Genomic DNA, 20,889 nt, shown 5'->3' with positions numbered 1-20,889 from the left:
ATGCATTTTAGCTCTTAGGTACTCTTTTGTCAAAATTCCTGCAGTAATTTTTTTTTAACCTCAAGCTCTAGCCCTTTATCTTTTTAAAATTCTATCAAAATAATCCTTTATCATTTTATTCTTTGTTTCACTGAGCCATAAATCCAGTTTCAAGTCTGTTTTTGTTTTTTTGTTTTTAATTTGCTAGCGGGCATGTGCACTTGCCAGAGTAAGAGAAAGCCCTCTCTGGGAGGATGACCACACCACAGTCCATTCTCCTCTTGTGATATAGGGCATGCCTGCACACATGCCCAGCATGTTTTTCAAGCCACCTGATCCAGAATTTGAACCATGCAGTCAGCCATGTGGGATCTAGTTGCTTTAACCACCACACCACCAGTTGCCCTTCCAGTCCATCTTAGAACTTATTAGTGGACTAACTAATTTTATTTTTAAAATGATTTATTTTGTATTAATGTAAATGTTTATATAGTTGTAAGTTTGCAAGTATGTAAATGTTTTGTTAGTTATTCATAAAATAAGGAGTGGGAAAAAGTACTCTAAATGAATAGAAAGAGAAACAGATGCTAACTCTACATCAAATTGATAACATTACCACACACAAAAAAAAGTTCACTCAAATAACTTTTAGACTTTTTGCCAGAAGCACTTGTGCTTGAGGGAGAGGGATCAAGCACCCTACACACATACTGGATATGGTCACTCCTTAATCTCTTCTCCATTTCTCTATCCTGCTGGGATTTTTGGCATGTATGCACACATGTCTGATGTATGTTTTTCAATCATCTGGGACCAAGGTTTAAACTATGATTGACCAGATGAGTTATGGCATCATAGGCCCAGCACTTAATCACTGTCCTGTGGGGCTGACCCATATACCGTTTTGTTTTGATTTTTTGTTAGAGGACTTGCACACTCACCAGACAGAGGGGAAGAGGAGCTAGTGCCCCCCTATGGGAAATGCTCACACCATATTCCCTTCTCCACCATCTCTCCCTCCTTTCAGATTTTGGGCACATTCTCAGCATGTTTCTTAAGCCATTGGGTCTAGGACTTGAACTATGTGGGATTGGGTTGCCTTAACCCCCAGATTCTTTTTTTTTTTTGGAGAGGTTTTTGCTCTAGGGCGCGTGCGCTCGCCAGACAGATAGAGAAAGACAGAGAGACAGAAAGCAAGAAATCACCCCCCAGGGGAGATGGCCACGCTGCAATCCCTTCTCCTCCATTCTCTTCTTAGGATCTTGGGCATGCACGCACACGCACCCGGTGTAAGTTTAAGCCACCGGGTCTGGGACTCGAACCACCGTCGACTATGTGGGAGTCCAGCGACATAGCCATTACGCTAACTGCTGGTCCCATAATTTTTTTTTTAATTAATTTTTTACCATAGGGCGTGAGACAAAGGGAAAAGTAAGGGAAAATAAGAAATCTCCTACACTACGATCCCTTCTCTAGGCTCCTCTCAGGATTTTGGGCATGCACACGCACATACCCAATGTGATTTTCAAGTCATCAGGTCTAGGACTTAAACCATGGTGGGCCATGTGGGAGTCCAGTGCTTTAACCAGCATACCACCTGCTGATCCTCCAGATTTTATTTTTCCCCCCATAGGGCATGCACACTCTCTCACCAGAGGGCTGGGTGGGTAGAGGGAGAAACACATTCCAGGAGGATGGCTACTCTGTAGTCCCTTCACCATTCTCCTTTTTGGAATTTAGCACACATGCACAACATCCAGCATGATTTTGAAGCCATCAGGTTCAAGACTCAAACTTCACAGCCAGCCATATGGGATCCAGTACCTTAACCTCAATGCCACCTGCTAGCCCCAGCCCAGATTAATTTTTTTTCTTAAGAGCAATTTTTGCTATAGGGTGCATGCACTCCCAGAGAGACAGAGATACAGAAAGCAAGAATTCACACCCCCCAGGGGGATGGCCATGCCACAATCCCTTCTCCGTTTTCCTCTTGGGATTTTGGGCATGCCTGTGCATGCATCTGGTATGAGTTTAAGCCGCCGGGTCTGGGACTTCAACCACAGTCGACTATGTGAGAGTCCAGTGACATAACCAGTATACCTTCTGCTGGTCCCAAGCCCAGATTAATTTTTAATCATGGAATTTGATGACTTAAAAGATGGTTTCTGAACTTTACAGTTAGCATAAAGTAAAGAGGTTATTTCAGGTATTAATGGATGTCAGGCTAAGGGTTATTAAAGATCTATTTTGGTAAAGTGTAAAGGAATTAAACGTTGCAATTAAAAGGCAAGAGATTATTGGGCCAGCCTGTGTCCTGGTGGTTAAGGGATCCCACATGGCTGACTGCATAGTTCAAATCTTGGACCCCGCGGTTTGAAAAACATGCTGGGCACATTTAAGTGCTTACCCAAATTTCAGAAAGAGGGAGAGGTGGAGGAGAAAGGATTGTAGCATGTCCATTCTCATGGAGGGTGTATTTTCTTACTTTCTTCCTCTTTCTCTCTCTGCCAAGTGTACATTCCCTCTAGGAAATTTTTTTTAAAGGTGGAAATTGTTATTTGTATAACTTTAAGTGCTGTATTAGAAAATAAGAATTTTTAAAATTAGTGTCCTAAGTTGCCAGTTTAAGAAACTAGGGGAAAAAAGATAAGAAAATTATCCCAAAAGAAGAAAGAAAACTAAAAGAGCAGAAATAAATTAACTAGAAATACCTATATGTAAATATAGATATCTCTCTCCTTAACAAAACCAGGAGTTTATTTTCTTTGAGAAAGGTCATAAATTAGATAAGCCTGATAATCTGATCAAGGAAAGAAAGAAAATCCAAGTCACTAATAATCGGAATTAAAGAATAGATAGACATCTCATAGATATTAAAAGAATAATGTGAGGGCTGGCAGGTGGCATGGTAGTTAAGGCACTGGACTCCCACATGACTGACCATGGTTCAAGTCCTGGACCTGGTAGCTTGCTTTCACACTTTCTTTCTCTCTGCGTGTGTGTCTCTGTTGACTATAGCAAATTTAATAATAAATTAATTAATTAGTAAATAAATATTATTTAGAAAAGAATAATATAGGGAGTATAATGAATAATTTTTATGTCAGCAAATTTGACAGCTCAAGTCCCAGACGCAGGAGTCTGAAAAACACACAGGACACTTGTGCACACACACCCAAAATTGGGAAAGAATGGAGGAAAAGGGATTGTACTGTGGCCATCCCCTCTGAAGGTTACTTTCCCACTCCCCTCTTCCTCCCATCTCTGCTGAACACACATATCCTGTAGCTGAATAAATAAATAAATAAGACCTTAAATCAGTAAAGCAGTAAGTCAACCAATCAGTAAGGCCAACCCCGTAGCACAGTAGTTAAACAATGTGTAGAGGAAGCCATGTCCCTCCTGATCACTTACGGTTCAAATCCAGCCCTTTCAGTAACACACTGGATATACCTGTGCATGCCCAGGATTCTGATGGGATGGAGAAAAGGAAGAAAGAGGTTTGTAGCATAATCAGGCCCATTGAGAGTTCTTTCTACCCTGTCTTTCTACCCTTCTTTCTTCCTCTGTCTCACACTCACTCGTGGAGAGAAATAAATAATAAACCCTGACCCCTGTTTTAAATCAGACATTAAAAACAATTTGGAATTGGGGCCACCGGGTAGCATGGTAGGTGAGATGCTAGACTCCCTTATGACTGGCCACGGTTCAGGGCCTGGATCTGGTAGCCTGCTTTTTCACTTTCCCTTTCTCTCTCTGGTCAATTTTTTAAAATATTAGTAATAAATGAAAATAATTTTTTAAAAAGTGATTTGGGATCGAGCTTAAGTGTAAATCAGTAGCAGAACTGGGACAGGGGAGAGGTGTGTGGTATAAATTCATTAAATTAGGGGCCAGCCAGGTGGCATGGTAGTTAAGACAGATCCCACATGGCTGACTGCACAGTTTGAGTTTCCAGATCTGATGGTGAAACACATGCTGGGTACATGTGAGTACAAGCCTAACATCCCAAGAGGAGAATGGAGAAGGGATTATGGTGCAGCCATCCCAGCTGTGGGGGTGATTTCCCACTTTCTCTCTCTCTCTCTCCAGAGAGTGCATACACCCTATAGTAAACATTTTTAAAAAGAAAGAATTCATAAATTAGGAGTCAAAAAAAAAGGGGGGGTGGGGGAGGTGTGTCTTAAAAGGCATGTGAAATGGGGGCCTGCAGTTGGCGTAATGGCTATGTCGCTGGCCTCCCATGTAGTCGACCACGGTTCAAGTCCCAGACCCGGAGGCTTAAATACACCAGGCGCAGGTGTGTGCATGCCCAGGATCCTGAGAGGAGAATGGAGAAGGGATTGCGGCGTGGCCATTTCCCCAGGGGGTGATTTCTCACTTTCTGTCTCTCTCTTTCTGGTGAGTGCACGCACCATATAGCAAAAACCTCCAGAAAAAAAAAAAAAAAAAAACCCACCAAAACAAAAACAGGTGAAATGAATAGTGGTCATAAAGAAGTAGAGCTGCCTAGCCTGGAAGTGAATGAACAGATTGAGAGGGGCATGATCATGATCTTCATGTTTTAAGAGCAGAAGGACAAACTTATACTTTTGGCTAGACAGATAAATGTAAGGACAAATGTGAGAGAAGAGGTAGGCAGAGAAGAGGGCTTTATAAACTGAGGTAAGTAGTTTGAACTTCTATCTTGATAATGGGAGCCACCAGAGTACACAGTAGTAATGTGATTGTATTTTTATTTTATGAAAGATTATTCTGATTATCATCTTTTATTTGTTGTTTTTTTCTTTTAATTTTGAGAGTGAGCATGTGCACTCACCATAAAGGAAGGGTGGGAGAAAGTACTTCCCACATTGAGGTGTGGTCACACCATAATCCCTTCTCCATTTCTCCATTCTCTTAGGAGTTTGGCTGCACGCACACACACGTACCCAGTGGGCTTTTCAAGTCACCAGGTCCAGGATTCAGACCATGCATTCGGCCATGTGGGATCCACCTCCCTTACCCACTGGGTCATAGGACCAATCCCTGACTATCATCTTTAGATTTGATTTATATGCTGGGAAAGAAGAGCTATTGAAATACAGAGAAAACCTACATAAGTGAAATATTAAGGAGAGAGCACAGTATATGAAAAACAAATGCTCTTTTAAGTACTGGGGAAACTTAGAGAAGATCGACATAACCTAGTATAGCAGAGAATTGAGCTCTTGTTGCTCCTATTACCAGAACTTTTTACAGTTGCTTTAGGCAGAATGCAGCCCTGCAGTCCCCATCTGAAAGAAGCATTGAAGCCAGAGTCCACCATTCTGTAACTTTGAAAATGCTGAGAAAATTCTTAATAGACTTCTTCACTGATTTGTTTGTGCAGATACTTATATTAAAATAAGTAAACCTTAATGCCTTAATGTTGGTATAAAATGTACTATATCTGACACAGGTCCTTGCTATCTTATCTGCATAACTACTTAAGACAGTAACTGCGTGTGTTGTTTCTATCCAAAGATATGGACTACGTATTGGCTTTTTCCCACATACTGCCATAGAATTCTCAAACCATTGTTTGATAAGCTCTGATTCATTTCCAGGATTGCTCATGTGCACAAATGTTACAGGTTTGGGGAAGGTGGATGATTATTATCATTAGTGATTATCTTACTTTCTGTTATTGGACATTGTAAAATATTTTTTAAGATTTTTTTTTTTTTTTTTTTGTCTTTTAAAAATAACCTCTTCAAGCTGGAAACTCCTTGACATCCTTTGGAACTGAAACATCAAACAGTGGTACCTTATCCCAAAGTAATGCAGTTGGTTCTGCCTTTACACAGGATACAAGATCTCTAAAAACACAGTTATCTCAAGGTAAACTGTTTTTCCTCAAATCATATGTGTAATTTCTATTTGGTTCTTTAAACTTTTTCTCCCAAGTGCTATATTGCGTATTATTGAATCACTGCCACTATTTAGATTTTCTGTACTTAGATCATGAAACTGAAATGGTGAGTACTTTCTGAATTTGACTTTGCTTTGCAAAGTAATTTTTTTAACTTGTATATAACACTTAATTTATCAAATCAGTCCCACACATTGAAGATGAGCTATTTCAGATGAGTTAGAAATACATTTGAAAAAACTTACTCATTATGCGTTTGTATCTTCCCTAACATTCTCACATACTCATAGGTTATAGAGCAGTGGTTCTCATTGTGGACCACCCACAACAGAATCATCATCAAAAATGTAGATCCTAACTGAGACCCACTGCATTACAATCCCTGGAGTCTGGCATTTTAATAAGCTTCTTAAAGGTTTAGAGGATTCTGGTTCATTTTTTAAAGTTCTATTTTTCCAGCAGCCAGCCTGATGACCTTCAGTGGTCACAGGATTTCCTTTTTTTTTTTTTTTTAAGTTTGTCAGATGGCATATGTGCTCATGAGAGAAAGAGAGAGAGACAGAAAGAGAGAGAGGGAGAAAGCACCTCTCCTTCCATCCCAACAGGGAGTGCTCATGCTGTAGTCCCTTTTCCATTTCTCCAGCTTGTCAGGATTTGGGGCGTGTATGCACATGCATCTGGAGAGTTTTCAAGGCTCTGGGTCAGGGGGTTGAACCATGTGGTTGGCCATAAGGAACCCAGCTCTCTTAATCAAATTATTGAGGGTGAAAAATAAAATGTTAAAACATGGTCCTATATATCTCACTTTAGATATTTTGAAATACTTACTGTTGTTTTTATGGTTTTAAAGTACTTTAATCTTGGGCCAGCAAGTGACGTGGTGGTCATGAGGCTGGACTCTCACATGGTCGACCACAGTCCAAATCCTAAGCCTAATAGCTTGAAACTCACACCAGTCACACATAGTACGTACCCAAAGTCCCAGGAGGAGAATGGAAAATCCCAGGAGGTGAACAGAGAAGGGATTGTGGCATGGCCATTCTCCTGGGTGGTGATTTCTTACTTTCCCTTTCACTGTCTCTTTCTCTGTCTTTCTCTGTAAAGCACAGGCGTCCTATGCCAAAATTTTTTAAAAAATAAATAGAGTACCTTTATCTTTTTTTTAAAGAAGTTTTTGTCTTTTGGCACATGTGCTCACCAGGGAGAGAGAGACAAAGACAGTGAAAGGGAAAGGGAAAGTAAGAAATCAAAATGACAAATAGAAATTATGTGTGTAATACCCAATAAGAAAAATTATAGGGCCTCCAGGTACAATGGTGGTTAAGGCACTGGATCCCACATGGCTGATTGCCCAGTTCAGTCCCAGACCTAGCGGCTCGAAAAACATGCCATGCGCATGCACCTAAAATCTCCAGAGGAGAATGGAGGACAAGGGTTTGTGAGATAACCATACCCATGGGGGAGTGATTTCTCACTTTCTCTCCCTCTTTCTCCTTCTCTCCCTTTCTGGTGAGCACACACACCTTATAGCAAAAACTAAAGTAAATAAATAAATATGACCTACTTATATGATGAAAATATAAAATGTAATAAAACATAAAAGAAGTCCCATTCAATGGGAGCAGCATACTTCCTTGCAGATTTATTGCAGTTTCAGTAGAACATCATGAAACAAAAAATTTAACTTAAAAATATGTGGCCAGCAGGTGGCGTGGTGGTGGTTAAGGGTGCTGGACTCCCACATGGCCAACAGCAGTTTGAGTCCCGGAGCTGGTGGCTGGTTTTCTCAGTTTCCCTCTCTGTCTCTCTCTCTGTCTCTCTCTCTCTCTCTGACTCTGACTCTGTCCCTCTCTGGTCAAACTGAAATCAATAAATAAAGTTAAATAAAATAATTCTTTAAAAAAAAAAAAAAACATGGAAGTAGGGACCAGCAGATGGCATAATGGTTACCATCACTGCACTCCTATTAATCGACTGCGATTTGAGTCCTGGACCTAACGATTTAAAGCTCATGTTGGGTACATGTGCATGTGTGCCCGAAATCCTGAGAGGATAATGAAGGAGAAGGGATTGCAGTGTGATCATCCCCCCTGGGGGATGATTTCTCACTTTCTGTCTCAGTCTCGCCATGAGTGCACGTGCCCTATAGCAAAAATCGCTCTGAAAAATAAGCAAGTAAACATGGAAGTATTGCTTGATATATTTGAAAAATAATGAGTGTACCTACTTGATAATAAAATATACCTAAATTAGGCCCAGCCTGGTAATACTGATTAGTAGCATACTGAATGCAGTGCTGGAAGCTGATGATGGATTCAGATCCCAGGCCTACTTGTCCTGTATATAAAAATTTAGTAGATTATGAAGGTATTATTTTGAAATTAGTGAAGAAAGGGTAGCTATTCCAATAAATGATGTTGAGACAGACAGTTTACCTGTTCATTTGGGGAAAATGATTCTAGATTTCCTTTCCTCATACTAAACATTAAAAAAGTCTTTATTTGGGACCACCAGTTGTCATAATAGCTATGTTGCCGGACTCCCATGTAGTCGACCGTGGTTCGTGTCCTGGACCCAGCGGCTTTAACTCATGCCAGGCACGTGTTCATGTATGCCCAAGATCCTGAGAGTAGAATGGAGGAAAAGGGATTGTGGCGTGACCATCCTCCCGGGGGGTGATTTCTTGCTTTCTGTTTCTGTCTTTCTGGCAAGTGCACACACCCTTTAGCAAAAACCTCTCAAAAGAAAATCTTTAGATTAAAATGTTAATTAGATTTTTTTTTTTTTTTTGGAAAGGTTTTTTGTTTTTTTGGGATTTTTTTGCTATAGGGCGCGTGTGCTCGCCAGAAAGACAAAGACAGACAGAGAGACAGAAAGTGAGAAATCACCCCCGGGGGGATGGCCACGCCGCAATCCCTTCTCCTCCATTCTCCTCTCGGGATCTTGGACATGCATGTACACGTGCCCAGCGTGAGTTTAAGCCACCAGGTCCGGAACTCGAACCGCAGTGGGCTACGTGGGAGTTCAGCGACATAGCCATTACACTAACTGCTGGTCCCAATTTTTAAAAATATTTTTAAAGAAAATTAAAAGTATATTTACATAAAGCTATGGCAGAGAAGACCTGGGCGTTAGTGTTTAAGTTTCATTTAAACTTTCATGAATTTTGCAAAATTAAAACACCAGGAATTGGGTCCAGCAGGTGGCATGATGGTTAAATGCACTGGACTCCCACATGGCTGACCATGGTTTGGGCCCTAGACCTGTTGGCTTGCCTTCTCACTTTCTCTTTGTCTTTCTTGGTCAAATTGAAATGATGATGATGATGATGATGATGATGATGATGATAATTTCAAAAAAGTTAAGGGGCCAGTAGGTGATATGTTGGTTAAGGTGCTAGACTCCCACATGGCCAACCACAGTTCGAGTCCCAGACCTGGCAGCTTGCTTTCTCACTTACCCTTTCTCTCTCTCTCTGTCTCTCTCTGGTCATATTAAAAAATAATAACAAATGAAATTAAGTAAATAATTTTTTTAATTAAAAAAGGTTAAATAAAATACTTCTTTAAAAAAAAACAAGAATTTTCTTAACTGTGATAAGTGAAGACAGCTCAAGGGAATGTTTTTATTATGCTGAAATGGTTTCTGGGTTTATTACTAATAAAATATGTCTAGTGTCACCTGTATTTACATATTTTAACAAACTCAGCATCATGATTAGTAGGCACACATTTTGGGCACATATCCACATGCACCCAGTTTGATTTTCAAGCCACCAGATTCAGGACTCAAACTGGTCATCCATGTGGGAATCCAGCACCTTAACCACCACACCACTTGCTGGTCCTTGTTTTGTTTTGAATGAGTACTCGTGCACACCAGAGAGAGAAAGAGAAAGCACCCAATTGGGTATGGTCATTTCACAATTTCTTCTCCGCTCCTCCATCCTTTTGAGATTTGGGGTATTCATGCACACATGCCTGGCATGTTTTTCCAGCCTCCAGGGCCAGGATTGGAACCCCCAGTCATGTCACATTGGATCATGCTCCTTTAATTACTAGGCCATGGGGCCAGCCCAGTGAAAGCCTTTTAAAATATACAACAGGGGCTGAAAGGTGGTGTGGTAGTTAAAGGCATTGGACTCCCACATGGCTGACCACAGTTTGAGTCCCTGGCAGCTTGCTTTCTTTCCCTCTCTCCCTCTTTCTTCCCCTTCCTCCTTCCTTTCCTCCCTCCCTCCCACTTTCTCTTTCTCTCTGTGTCCCTCTCTGGTCAAATTAAAATAAATAAAGTTAAATAAAATAATTATTTTTAAAAATGTATATACAACACATGAGTCTGTTACTTGCTCTGATTGCCCATCACAGTAAACTTCCGTAATCCTTAAGAGTCACAGAATCTTATTGCAAAGAAAACATTGACAAAGTAGTTTTATAAACTTAGATTACTTAATACCATAAAATTAGCTATACAATAGGACTTTTTTTTTTAATAAGAATTACTTAATTTTTTATTCATTATTACTGTGTTTCTTTAATTTGACTAGAGAAACAGAAAGGGAAAGTGAGAAATCAAGCCACCAGGTCTAGGACTCGAACCACGTCAGCCATGTGGGAGTCCAGTGCTCCAACAAACCACGCCACCTGTTGGCCCCTACAGTAGGCTTTTCAAAAAATGTACTACTTATCACTTATTTATTTAGAGGGATTTGTGTTATATGGCTCGTGTACTTGCCAGAGACACAGAAAGTTGAAATCATCTCTGAGGGGGATGGCCATAGTTGTTCTCCATTCTCCTCTTGGGATCTTGGGCATGCACGCACACACACCTAACATTAGTTTTAAGTCTCCAGGTCTGGGATGTCATCTGCTATTCCCATTATTTGACTATAAGTGATTATAATACGTTTTTTTTTTTCTTAGTTTATTTTATTAGCTCAAACAATTACTTGTCTTCTGGTTTGTTGAAGCAGTAAGTCATACAATATTTGCCACAATAATGTCTGTCAAAATGGCTGGCCTAAAAACTCTAGTACCACATTCATCTAAAGGGCACTCTCAACGAAGGCAACTAATTTTGCCATTGTCATCTACCTTCTAGTATTTCAGGCAGCTAGATTAACCTCTCTTATGCTTATTCTTCTTTGGAATGGTAAGAGATAAGATAATTGCTTATAAGCTAAAACTTACATTACACTATAATTTCCCACTGTAATCAACACAAAAATTATAGTGTCTCTAAATAATTTATTATTTTATTTTAATTTTTTTGGCAAAAATAATTTACCCATTAACAGCTAGAAATGGTGATACACATTTATAATTGCATACTTTGAATAACCATAAATTTGGGAGATATTTCTAATGAATTATCCCTGAAACATTTGAGTGCACAATTACTAGTGCATTATCACACTCAGAGTTCACCATTTATTTGGAATATGTGCAAATATAGATTTGTAACACACTTGGGAATATTTTTGCATAAAATGAGCATAATTTTCAAGCAAAACATACTGTGGCATATGTGAGCTACCTGAGCAGAGATTTATAGCAAACATAGGGACTAAGCATGATGAGAGCACCCAGCGTTCCGTTCTTCATACTGTGATGATGCTCTGACCTCATAAAAGGAAAAGGATTTGTAAGTACAAACCCCATATTAAGCAAAACATGCAAGAAATTTTCAAAAGGCAAGGAATGTATATGGCTACTGTATAATTATCTGAAGAGTTTATTTGTTGCTAGTTTTGGGTTTCAATGTTTAATTACTCTAATGTCTACGACACTGCACCTATCTAACTTTCTAGTTTCTTACAATATAAAAGTAATGGCAATAATACCATAGATATAAAGGTAACACTTCAGTCATCTGCAGCAAGTACTAAAAAAATGTTAAAACATATCAGCACAATCTCATGGTTGTTTTTGAGAAAAACTTTTATCTAATTGGTCCCCCAATGTGATCTTTGATGATATTCCTCAGGAATCTTGTATCAAGTGACAATTTTGAGAAACACAAATGTTATTCTACTAGGTAAAAATACAGATAAGGTTGTGAGGATGGAGTCTTTTTGTTTGTTTGGGGAGTTTTTTTTAACGATTTTTTTTTTTTTTCTAACATAATGACCAGCTAGTTTTCAATTCTGGTCTAGTAAGTAGATTGATTCAGATTTGTCCTAAGGATTTAAAGTGATGGGAATAGAACTCCAGGCAGTTTTTTTTAGGGTCTGGATTATTTTAAAATCCCCATCAGGGTAGTGTCTTATCTTTTGGTTACATTTTAGGTCGTTCAAGTCCTCAGTTAGACCCTTTGAGAAAAAGCCCAACCATGGAACAAGCAGTGCAGACCGCCTCGGCCCACTTACCTGCTCCAGCACCTGTTGGGAGAAGGAGCCCTGTATCAACCAGGCCTTTGCCATCTACCAGCCAAAAAGCAATAGAGAATCAAGAGCACAGGCGAGGTAGAACTTTAGCTACTTACTGTTCCTTAATTGACTGAGCAACGTTTTCCACTCACCTTATTTTCATTGAAAGGATTTACTTTATGTGAATGAACCTAAAAGGTTTAACTTTAACTTGATAGAAGCTTCAGTCTTTCAAATTTGACTCGAAGTGGTGGTGTGGTGGGAGACCATTGCAAAGGTTTTGTTATGGGTTGGTTTGTTTGTTTTTCCCCCACATTTCTAACTATACAGAACTTTTAAAATTATGTGTCCTGAGTTGATTTGTCACTTCGTATGTCTTCTATAGCTGAAGTACACAAAGTTTCAAGGCCAGAAAATGAGCAACTCAGAAATGATGGCAAGAGACAAGTAGGTAAGTTACCCAGATCAGAAGACTGTATTATTGAATAGGGAGAACATTTTAAATGTATGGTCCATAATTACTGTAAGGTCCAGCTGAAGTATAATATGTGCTGCTAAGATGCTTTGTTCCACATGCTGGGACCTTGGGGGGCGGGGGGGAGGCCTGGGTTTGATTCCTGATCAGCCAAAAGGCTAGACTCACAGGCATGCTCCTGTAGTCCCAGTGACTCAGGAGGCTGAAGCAAGGGGATCATGAGCTTAAGGCTGGCATGAGTATCATACACTAGGTCTGGTGGCACATGCCTGTAGTCCCAGCTACTGGAGAGACAAAGGCTTGAGGGTCTAGATCTTCTTTAAAAAAAAAAAAAAAAAAAAAAAAGGTGAAAGGTGGGTGGTGATGACTGACTGTAAAGGGAATAGCATGAGGGGGATCTCTTTGTGATTACAGAGCAGTTTTTTATCTTGATTATGGTGATGGTTAATGCAAGTCTACATATATGGTAAAATGCCATAGAACTATATATAAAGATACACTAAAACATAAGTACATGCAAAAACTATGACATCTGAATAAAATCTATAGTTTAGCTAATTATGTTGTTCTAGTATCAGTTTTCCAAATGATCCTGTACAGTGGTTATATAAGAAGTTACCCTTAGAGTTCAAGAAGCCAAGTGATGGGTAAAAAGGACTACTTTTTTTAGTTCGTTCTGTCTAATATTTTAAAGTGAATTTTTTTTTTTAGATAATTACTTTCCTGGAGAAAACCCTACTTGCTTGTAGACAGTAATCTTTTCATATATTTTTTAATGTTATCTGCTAGTAAAATTTATGCATTGATATTGTGCTGTGGTTTCCTCTTTTGAGGTTTTTGTGTTTCTGCATCAGTTTCATGTTAGTATTATAAAACTTAGTGTTTTTATTACAGTCTACACTTTTAGGAATGGAATTATCTGTACCTTACAAGTTCGAAACTTCCTCATGAAAATTGTAAAGCCCAAAGCTTTTTTCTTTCATTTTTTTATTTTTAGTTTTTGCTATAGGGTGCATGTACTTGCCAGAGAGAGAATAACGGGGTAGGTAACTGTGCTGCTATCTCTTCCCTCCAGTATCCTCTTGAGATTTGGGGAATACATGCCTTAACCATCACGCCACCTTTCAGCCCCTTAGTAGTTCCTTCTTATCTGTGATTTCACTTTGCACAGTTTGAGTTACCCGTGGTATAGTACAGTAAGATATTTTTAGAGGGAGATCTCATTCACATTCACAGTATAACCTTAATTGTTCTATTTTATTATTATTGGGTTGTCTGGAAAGTCATGATGCATTTTTGCATAGAAAAATATGTCATGACTTTCCTGACAACCTAATAGTTATAATCTCTCACTGTGCCTAATTTATAGATTAAACTTTATGTCATAGATATGAATACGTAGGGAGAAAAAGTAGTATATATAGGGTGTAGTATTATTTAATGGTTCCAGGCATCCACTGGGAGTCTAAGAATATATCTCCTACTGGTAGGGGAAGACTACTATAATTGTTTAAGAACTTTTATTTTCCTTCATGATTACTGACTTAATAAGGTTTTATTTATTTTTTCTTTTAAATAATTATTTAATTTCATTTATTCATTCATTTATTTTTAATTTGACCAGAGAGAGAGGGAAAGTGAAAAAACAAGCCACCAGGTCCAGGATTTGAACCGTGGTCAGCATGTGGGAATGTCCAGCACCTTAACCAGAACACCACCTGCTGGCTACCTTTATATATTCTTTATATGTTTTGTAATCTATAACATTTATCCCCCAATTCTTCATTTTATTAATAATTTTTAAATTTATTAATGGAGAATAAATTAACACTTAAGAACTGTTCCAAGCCCAGCTGCAGTGGCACACACAGTAAGGCAATGCCATGTGAGGTTTGAGCAACATGGGAGGCCTGGCTTTGGTTCCCAGACCAACCTCAACAGGACAGGTACAGTAATCCTAGGTAACTAGAAGGTTGGGGCAGAGAATCATGACAGGGCAAAACTCTCAAAAATAACTCTTTTTCTTGGGACCAGCAGGTGGCGTAGTATTAAGGCTCTGGACTCCCACATAGCCAACTGCCATTCAGGTGCTGGACCCAGCTTAAAACTCCTGCTAGGTTCATGTGTGTGCATGCCCAAAATCCCAAGAGGAGAATGGAGAAGGGATTGCAGTATGGCCACTCCCCGAGAGGGTGTTTTCTTGCTTTCTGTCTCTCTGTCAAATGAGTGCACCCACCCTATAGCCAAAAAAATCTCAAAAAAGAATAATTTTTTCTCCTCATTTTTTGGGGGGGAAGATTCCAAAAATGAAGACATGTAATTACTTTGTTTAGATAGTGATTTGAAATTGATCTTTTATTAATTTTATAAATCTAGAGATATATTTTTAAATGTATAAACACCCTCATCTCTTCTGTTTTTATAGAGTTTTGTGTATGTTACATGTCACAGGATAAATTTTTTTTCAGATTTTTATAGACATCTGTATATATTCAACACATTTTTTTAAGACAATAGGATTTTGCTGTACATCCTGTCTTGTGGCCAAGGCATTTTTAATGGTAATGTTGAATATTTTAAACAGCCTTCTTATCTAGATCTTAAGTGTCTGGATATGCCACTGGTGGTTTGTTTTCTCAAACCTGGACAGTTTACCAAACCTCAGTAGACAATTATCATAAACCTGTCTTTTACCCTATAGTCACTTCTGGTCTTTGTCAGAATGTATTAAACATTTCGCATAATTATAATCATTAAATTCATACTGCTCTGTATTTTTCAGTTAACTCACATCAAATAATTTTCCCATATTCATTCCTATATTGTTTTTTTCTTTGTAGCCATTCCTCTTGGGTTGGAACTTTGGATTCTCAAGTTTTCACTATAAATTGTGTTACTTTGTATTCCTTGTCATAACTCACATGGTTGTCTAAAATTCTATTTTATTATAGTGAATACACAGATACAGGAAGACTTGGATAATGTGGAATCAATGAAGACTAGTGCTCCTTATCTGTTGTTTTATCTGTAGTTTGGAAATAATACCACCTACCTTACAATTTGTACTGATTAGTGTTCGTTTATTCTTCTTACTATAAATTTTGGCTCCTGTGATCTTTTCAGTTAAAGGCTTTCTAATTTTTGAGAACCCACACTTAGTCCAGCACTGCATAGCTATAGCGGTAAGGAGAAGAAAGCCCCTGCCCTCAAGGAACATTCATTAATTTAACCCAGAAGGCTCCAAACGTATTTGTTGTATGCGCTATCAGTAACATATATCAGTAACATAAATGTAAATGTTTATAAATTTTATGTGTGCTATTCTCAATTTATAAATTGTTAGTAAAAATTTTTTTTTAGGAATTTTTTATTTTATTTATTATTATTATGTTTTAATTTGACCAGAGAGAGAGAAAAAGAAAGTGAGAAAACAAGCCACCAGGTCTGGGACTCAAAACCATGTCCAGCGCCTTTAACCACCACGCCACCTACTGACCCAATTTATTTTTTTATTTTACGCATAAAAATGCAAATATGATTACAAAGCATTTTTGTTCTTGACGCATTTACTATAAAAACATAGTAGCAACAGATAAGCACCAATCATCATTGACTCCAAACACTTCTTAAAGCATCTATTTACATATTGAGTGACTTTTAAAATATATTCTTTATTAACAAAGTTCCAGGTGCTCCTTCAGCTCCAAGGAGAGGGCGTGGAGGTCATCGAGGTGGCAGGGGAAGATTTGGTATTCGGCGAGATGGTCCAATGAAATTTGAGAAAGACTTTGACTTTGAAAGTGCAAATGCACAGTTTAACAAAGAAGAAATCGACAGAGAGTTTCATAATAAGCTTAAACTAAAAGGTAATCTTTTGATTTTTCTACTCAGTAATATTATTTGATTTGTGAATTATGACTATTTTTCAAGTTAAGTGTTCTCATTTTATTTGGTACAAGTCTGTTATGATTTGTGTTTGTTTTTCATTAGAAGATAAACTTGAGAAACAGGAGAAGCCTGTCAATGGCGAAGATAAAGGGGACTCAGGAGTTGATACCCAAAATAGTGAAGGAAATGCTGATGAAGAAGATCCACTTGGACCCAACTGCTATTATGACAAAACTAAATCATTCTTTGATAATATTTCTTGTGATGATAACAGGTACAGTTTTTTTATTTTTCATGTTCCTGTGTGGTTTTTTTGTTTGTTTGTTTTTTGTTTTGTTTTGGGTTTTTATTGATTGAGAGATTTTTGCTGTAGGGTGCATGTACTCACCAGAAAGCGAGAAATCACCTTCCAGGGGGGATGACCACGACGCAATTCCTTCTCCATTCTCCTCTTGGGATCATGGACACGCACGCACACATGCCTGGTGTGAGTTTAAGCCACTACGAGTGAGTCCAGTGACAACCATTATGCCATCTACTGGTCCCTCATCGTTTGTTTTTTCATTTTATTTTATTTATTTATTTTTAAGAATTATTTTATTTAACTTTATTCATTTACTTTTATTTAACCAGAGAGGAAGGGAGGGAGGAAGAGAGAGAGAGAGAGAGGAAAAAAAGTGGGAAAGCAGCACCAGGTCCAGGACTCAAACCCTGGTTGCTCATGTGGTAGTCCAGTGCTCTTAACCATCATGCCGCCTGTTGGCCCCTTATTTTATTTTATCTTGTAACAGAATCTGCCCACTGAAGCTGAATAACAAGAACTACTGAATTCAGGCTAATTTTTAGCAATACTGGTATGACAGTATAGTAACAAAGTCACCAGAATTAGCCTGCCAGATCCAAAAGCCAATAATACTCATCTCCTTCCAGAGAGATCTCAATAATGGCCACTTTTTTATGTGTGCTTCTAAGGGGGTGGGGGCTCAGGGCCCAGCATAACAAGCTAAGAGTTCAGAGCTTTTGATGCCCAATCCAGATATCCCTGGTCCTAGCTACAGTTTGGTGCCATCTGGTGGCAGTTGTTTGCCTCATTTTATGAAGCATGAGTGGAGGTGATTTAGTCATGTGTGATTATCTAGGCTGATGGACTTCACTAACAATTCAGACACTGCTGGTATAATTGACATCAGATCCAGAGTTTGGGCCAGGAGCATACTTGAGGACTCAAGGACCTCTTCTCTTAGTCCTGCGACAGGGTTTCTCTGCCTGGTTTTGTCCTGATTGGGGAGCGTAGTCAATTACCAATCCCATTACATCTAAATTTCTGTTATATTGGGACTGTTATCATATTAGTTTGTTTTATCAGTTGTATTTGTAAGAAACTGGTATCGGTCATCTTTCCACATGAAGCTTAACAGAATATTACTAGTAATGTTGAACTCATATCGGGACCAACAGTTGGTATAATGGCTATGTCTCCAGACTCCCATGTAGTCAACTGCGGTTCAAGCCCCAGACCCGATGGCTTAAACTCATGCTGGGCGCGTGTGTGCACATGTCCAAGATCCTGAGAGGAGAATGGAGGAGAAGTGATTGTGGCATGGCCATCCCCCTAGGGGAGTGATTTCTCGCTTTCTGTCTCTCTCTATTTCTGGTGAGCGCACGCACCCTATAGCCAAAACCTATCCAAAAAAAACCACATTGAACTCCTATGCCATGGACAGCTTGTAATAACTTAGATAGGTACTTATTTTTAATTGATCTTTAGGAATTAGTCTTAATTTGGGAATTAACACTACATATTTTTTGCTGAGAAATCTCTTAAACCTAGTATGCTTAAAGATCATTTGCTTTTATGATAGAGAACGGAGACCAACCTGGGCTGAAGAAAGAAGATTAAATGCTGAAACATTTGGAATCCCACTTCGTCCAAATCGTGGCCGTGGAGGGTACAGAGGCAGAGGAGGTCTTGGTTTTCGTGGTGGCAGAGGGCGTGGTGGTGGCAGAGGTGGTACCTTCACTGCCCCTCGAGGATTTCGTGGTGGATTCAGAGGAGGTCGTGGAGGCAGAGAATTTGCAGATTTTGAATATAGGGTAAGTATTACATGCTCTGGGGTTGGCATCCATTTTTATAAAACTCAAAACTGTCTTCGTTTTTATATATTTGGGGTGAATTTTTTTGAAGCCATTAGAATAACTTCCTTTCTGACTTTTTCAGTGGAGGATATACCTGATAAGAATATTTGTGTAATTTTTTAAAATAATTGTTTTATTTAACTTTACTTATTACTTTATTTTCATTTGACCAGAGAGGGATAAAGGAAGAGTGAGAGAGAGAGAAAGAGAGAAAGAAAGCAGGCTGCCAGGTTTGGGATTCAAACTGCAGTCAGCCATGTGGGAGTCTAGTGCCCTTAACCACACCACCACCTGCCGGCCCCAATATTTGTGTAATTTTGAGAAACAGTAACTTCATAGCTAGTGAATCCAGAAATTTGTTTTTGCTGTTTTCTTTTCAATTGATGGAAATAGGAGCTAGAAATGTGGTATTTTTGTCTTTTTATTATAGAACCATGACATTAGTGGGGGTTTTTTGGGGTTTTTTGGGGTTTTTTTTGTTTTTTTAAGGTTTTTGCCACAGGGCATGTGTGCCTGACAGAGATAGACAGAGGGAAAGTGAGAAATCACCCCCCGAGGGAAATAGCCATGTCATAATCCCTTCTCTATTCTCTCAGGATTTGGGGCATGCACACATTCACACCTAATATGAGTTTCAAGATACCGGGTCCAGAATTTGCACCACAGTTCGCCATGTAGGAGTTCAGCACCTTAACCACTACACCACCTGCTGGACCCTGTGACTTTATGTATTTATTTATTTATTTTTTAATTTTTAAATGTTTTTTAAAATAAATGCTTGTCAATTAAGAATAAAATACTGTTACTTTTTCAGAATACAGAATGGATTCCAACAAAACTTTTAATATAATAAGGCACAATGTTTTACAAGGCAAAAAAACACAGAATGGGTTAATTTAAGACATTTTTTGTATGTCCTGGGGGGATAAAGGACATACTAGAACTGATGAGCTTAATTATTCTTTTTATAACACTTACCATTACAAGGCAATATATAAATTTTATATAATAAGCTTTATCTTATCTTGAAAATAAAAACTATGTAAGCATATTGCTGAATTACATTTATTTTTACCATTAAGATTTAGCTATAGGGAACCAGCAGTTGGTGTAATGGCTATGTCGCTGGACTCCCACGTAGTCGACCGCGGTTCGCGTCCCGGACCCGGTGGCTTAAAACTTATGCCGGGCGCGTGTGCGTGCGTGCGTGCCCAAGATCCCGAGGGGAGAATGGAGGAGAAGGGATTGTGGCGTGACCATCCCCCCTGGGGGGGTGATTTCTCACTTTCTGTCTCTATGTCTCTGTCTGTCTGGCGAGCGCACGCGCCCTATAGCTAAAATCTCTCTCAAAAAAAAAATAGCTTTAAGATTTAGCTATAGATGTACAGGTTCCTGCTGTAATAAAAAGTAAATATATTTTCAGCATCCTTTTTCTTTAATAATCTCAAATCTCAAACTTAATGGAAAATTCAAAATTAACACTGGGCCCAGAAATGCAAGACATCTCAATTTCAGGCACACATTTCTACATGATTGTTACAGCGGGACTGCTGCTGTTAATATTTTTTCTGAATAATATATCAATGTTAACTGTTTCAGTGAATGAAAGCATTCTTTTAAACATCAGTTGTAGACAAAACAATGAACCAATTAGTAATGTTTTTGCAATACCTACAATGGCAATCAATCTTATTCTAGCTTCTTCCCCTGGCTGGAACTTAGAACAAAACAGTCATAACCCAATATATTCAGTTTATTCATAGCTGAAGGGACAAAGTAAGTTCTGGAGAATGCAGTCTTTCTGCCATGGCTTTCTAATAGGACAGTATATAATGCCCTCACTAAACTAATAGATCTTAATATTTACTAGCCTGAATACTGTCCCTTTCAAGAATTTCTGAGACTGACCAGTGCTAGGTAAGTCTGGTAGCACCCAAGTCAGTATTACCCTGTGAATATTCAATAATGAATGGTTGCCAATGAATTATTTTTTACATAAACTCTTAGTTAAATATGGATCAAAAAGAGAAAGAATAGAGATATTTACATGCAAAAGTATTAAGATATACTCCCCTTACTTTCTACTAGAAAGAATACAAGTGGCAAAATATGCTTGGCCTCCAAGGTAGCAGTATCTTTCCATGGCACTGT

The 20,889-nt window shown here is 38.7% G+C and overlaps 1 protein-coding gene across 5 annotated transcripts in view; it reads left to right on the top strand.

Annotated features, from left to right (window-relative positions):
• The window catches only part of LSM14A (LSM14A mRNA processing body assembly factor), a 78,565-nt gene that overhangs the window by 48,922 nt on the left and 8,754 nt on the right, over positions 1-20,889 (top strand). For 3 of the 5 annotated variants that reach the window (XM_006167972.3, XM_006167973.3, XM_027768077.1), the window contains 6 exons: positions 5,719-5,841; positions 12,159-12,335; positions 12,625-12,690; positions 16,398-16,580; positions 16,705-16,876; positions 18,465-18,696. In XM_006167972.3, coding sequence (XP_006168034.1) covers positions 5,719-5,841; positions 12,159-12,335; positions 12,625-12,690; positions 16,398-16,580; positions 16,705-16,876; positions 18,465-18,696 — 953 coding nt within the window. The remainder of the gene's footprint in view (positions 1-5,718; positions 5,842-12,158; positions 12,336-12,624; positions 12,691-16,397; positions 16,581-16,704; positions 16,877-18,464; positions 18,697-20,889) is intronic. The other 2 variants (XM_014584009.2, XM_027768076.1) reach the window with 1 other exon arrangement.

The sequence above is a fragment of the Tupaia chinensis genome, unplaced genomic scaffold (genome assembly GCF_000334495.1).
Source record: "Tupaia chinensis unplaced genomic scaffold, TupChi_1.0 Scaffold145396_1, whole genome shotgun sequence".
NCBI classification, from domain to species: domain Eukaryota; kingdom Metazoa; phylum Chordata; class Mammalia; order Scandentia; family Tupaiidae; genus Tupaia; species Tupaia belangeri.
Note: the sequence above shows the minus strand (reverse complement) of the source record. Positions and strands in the feature narration are given on the sequence as shown.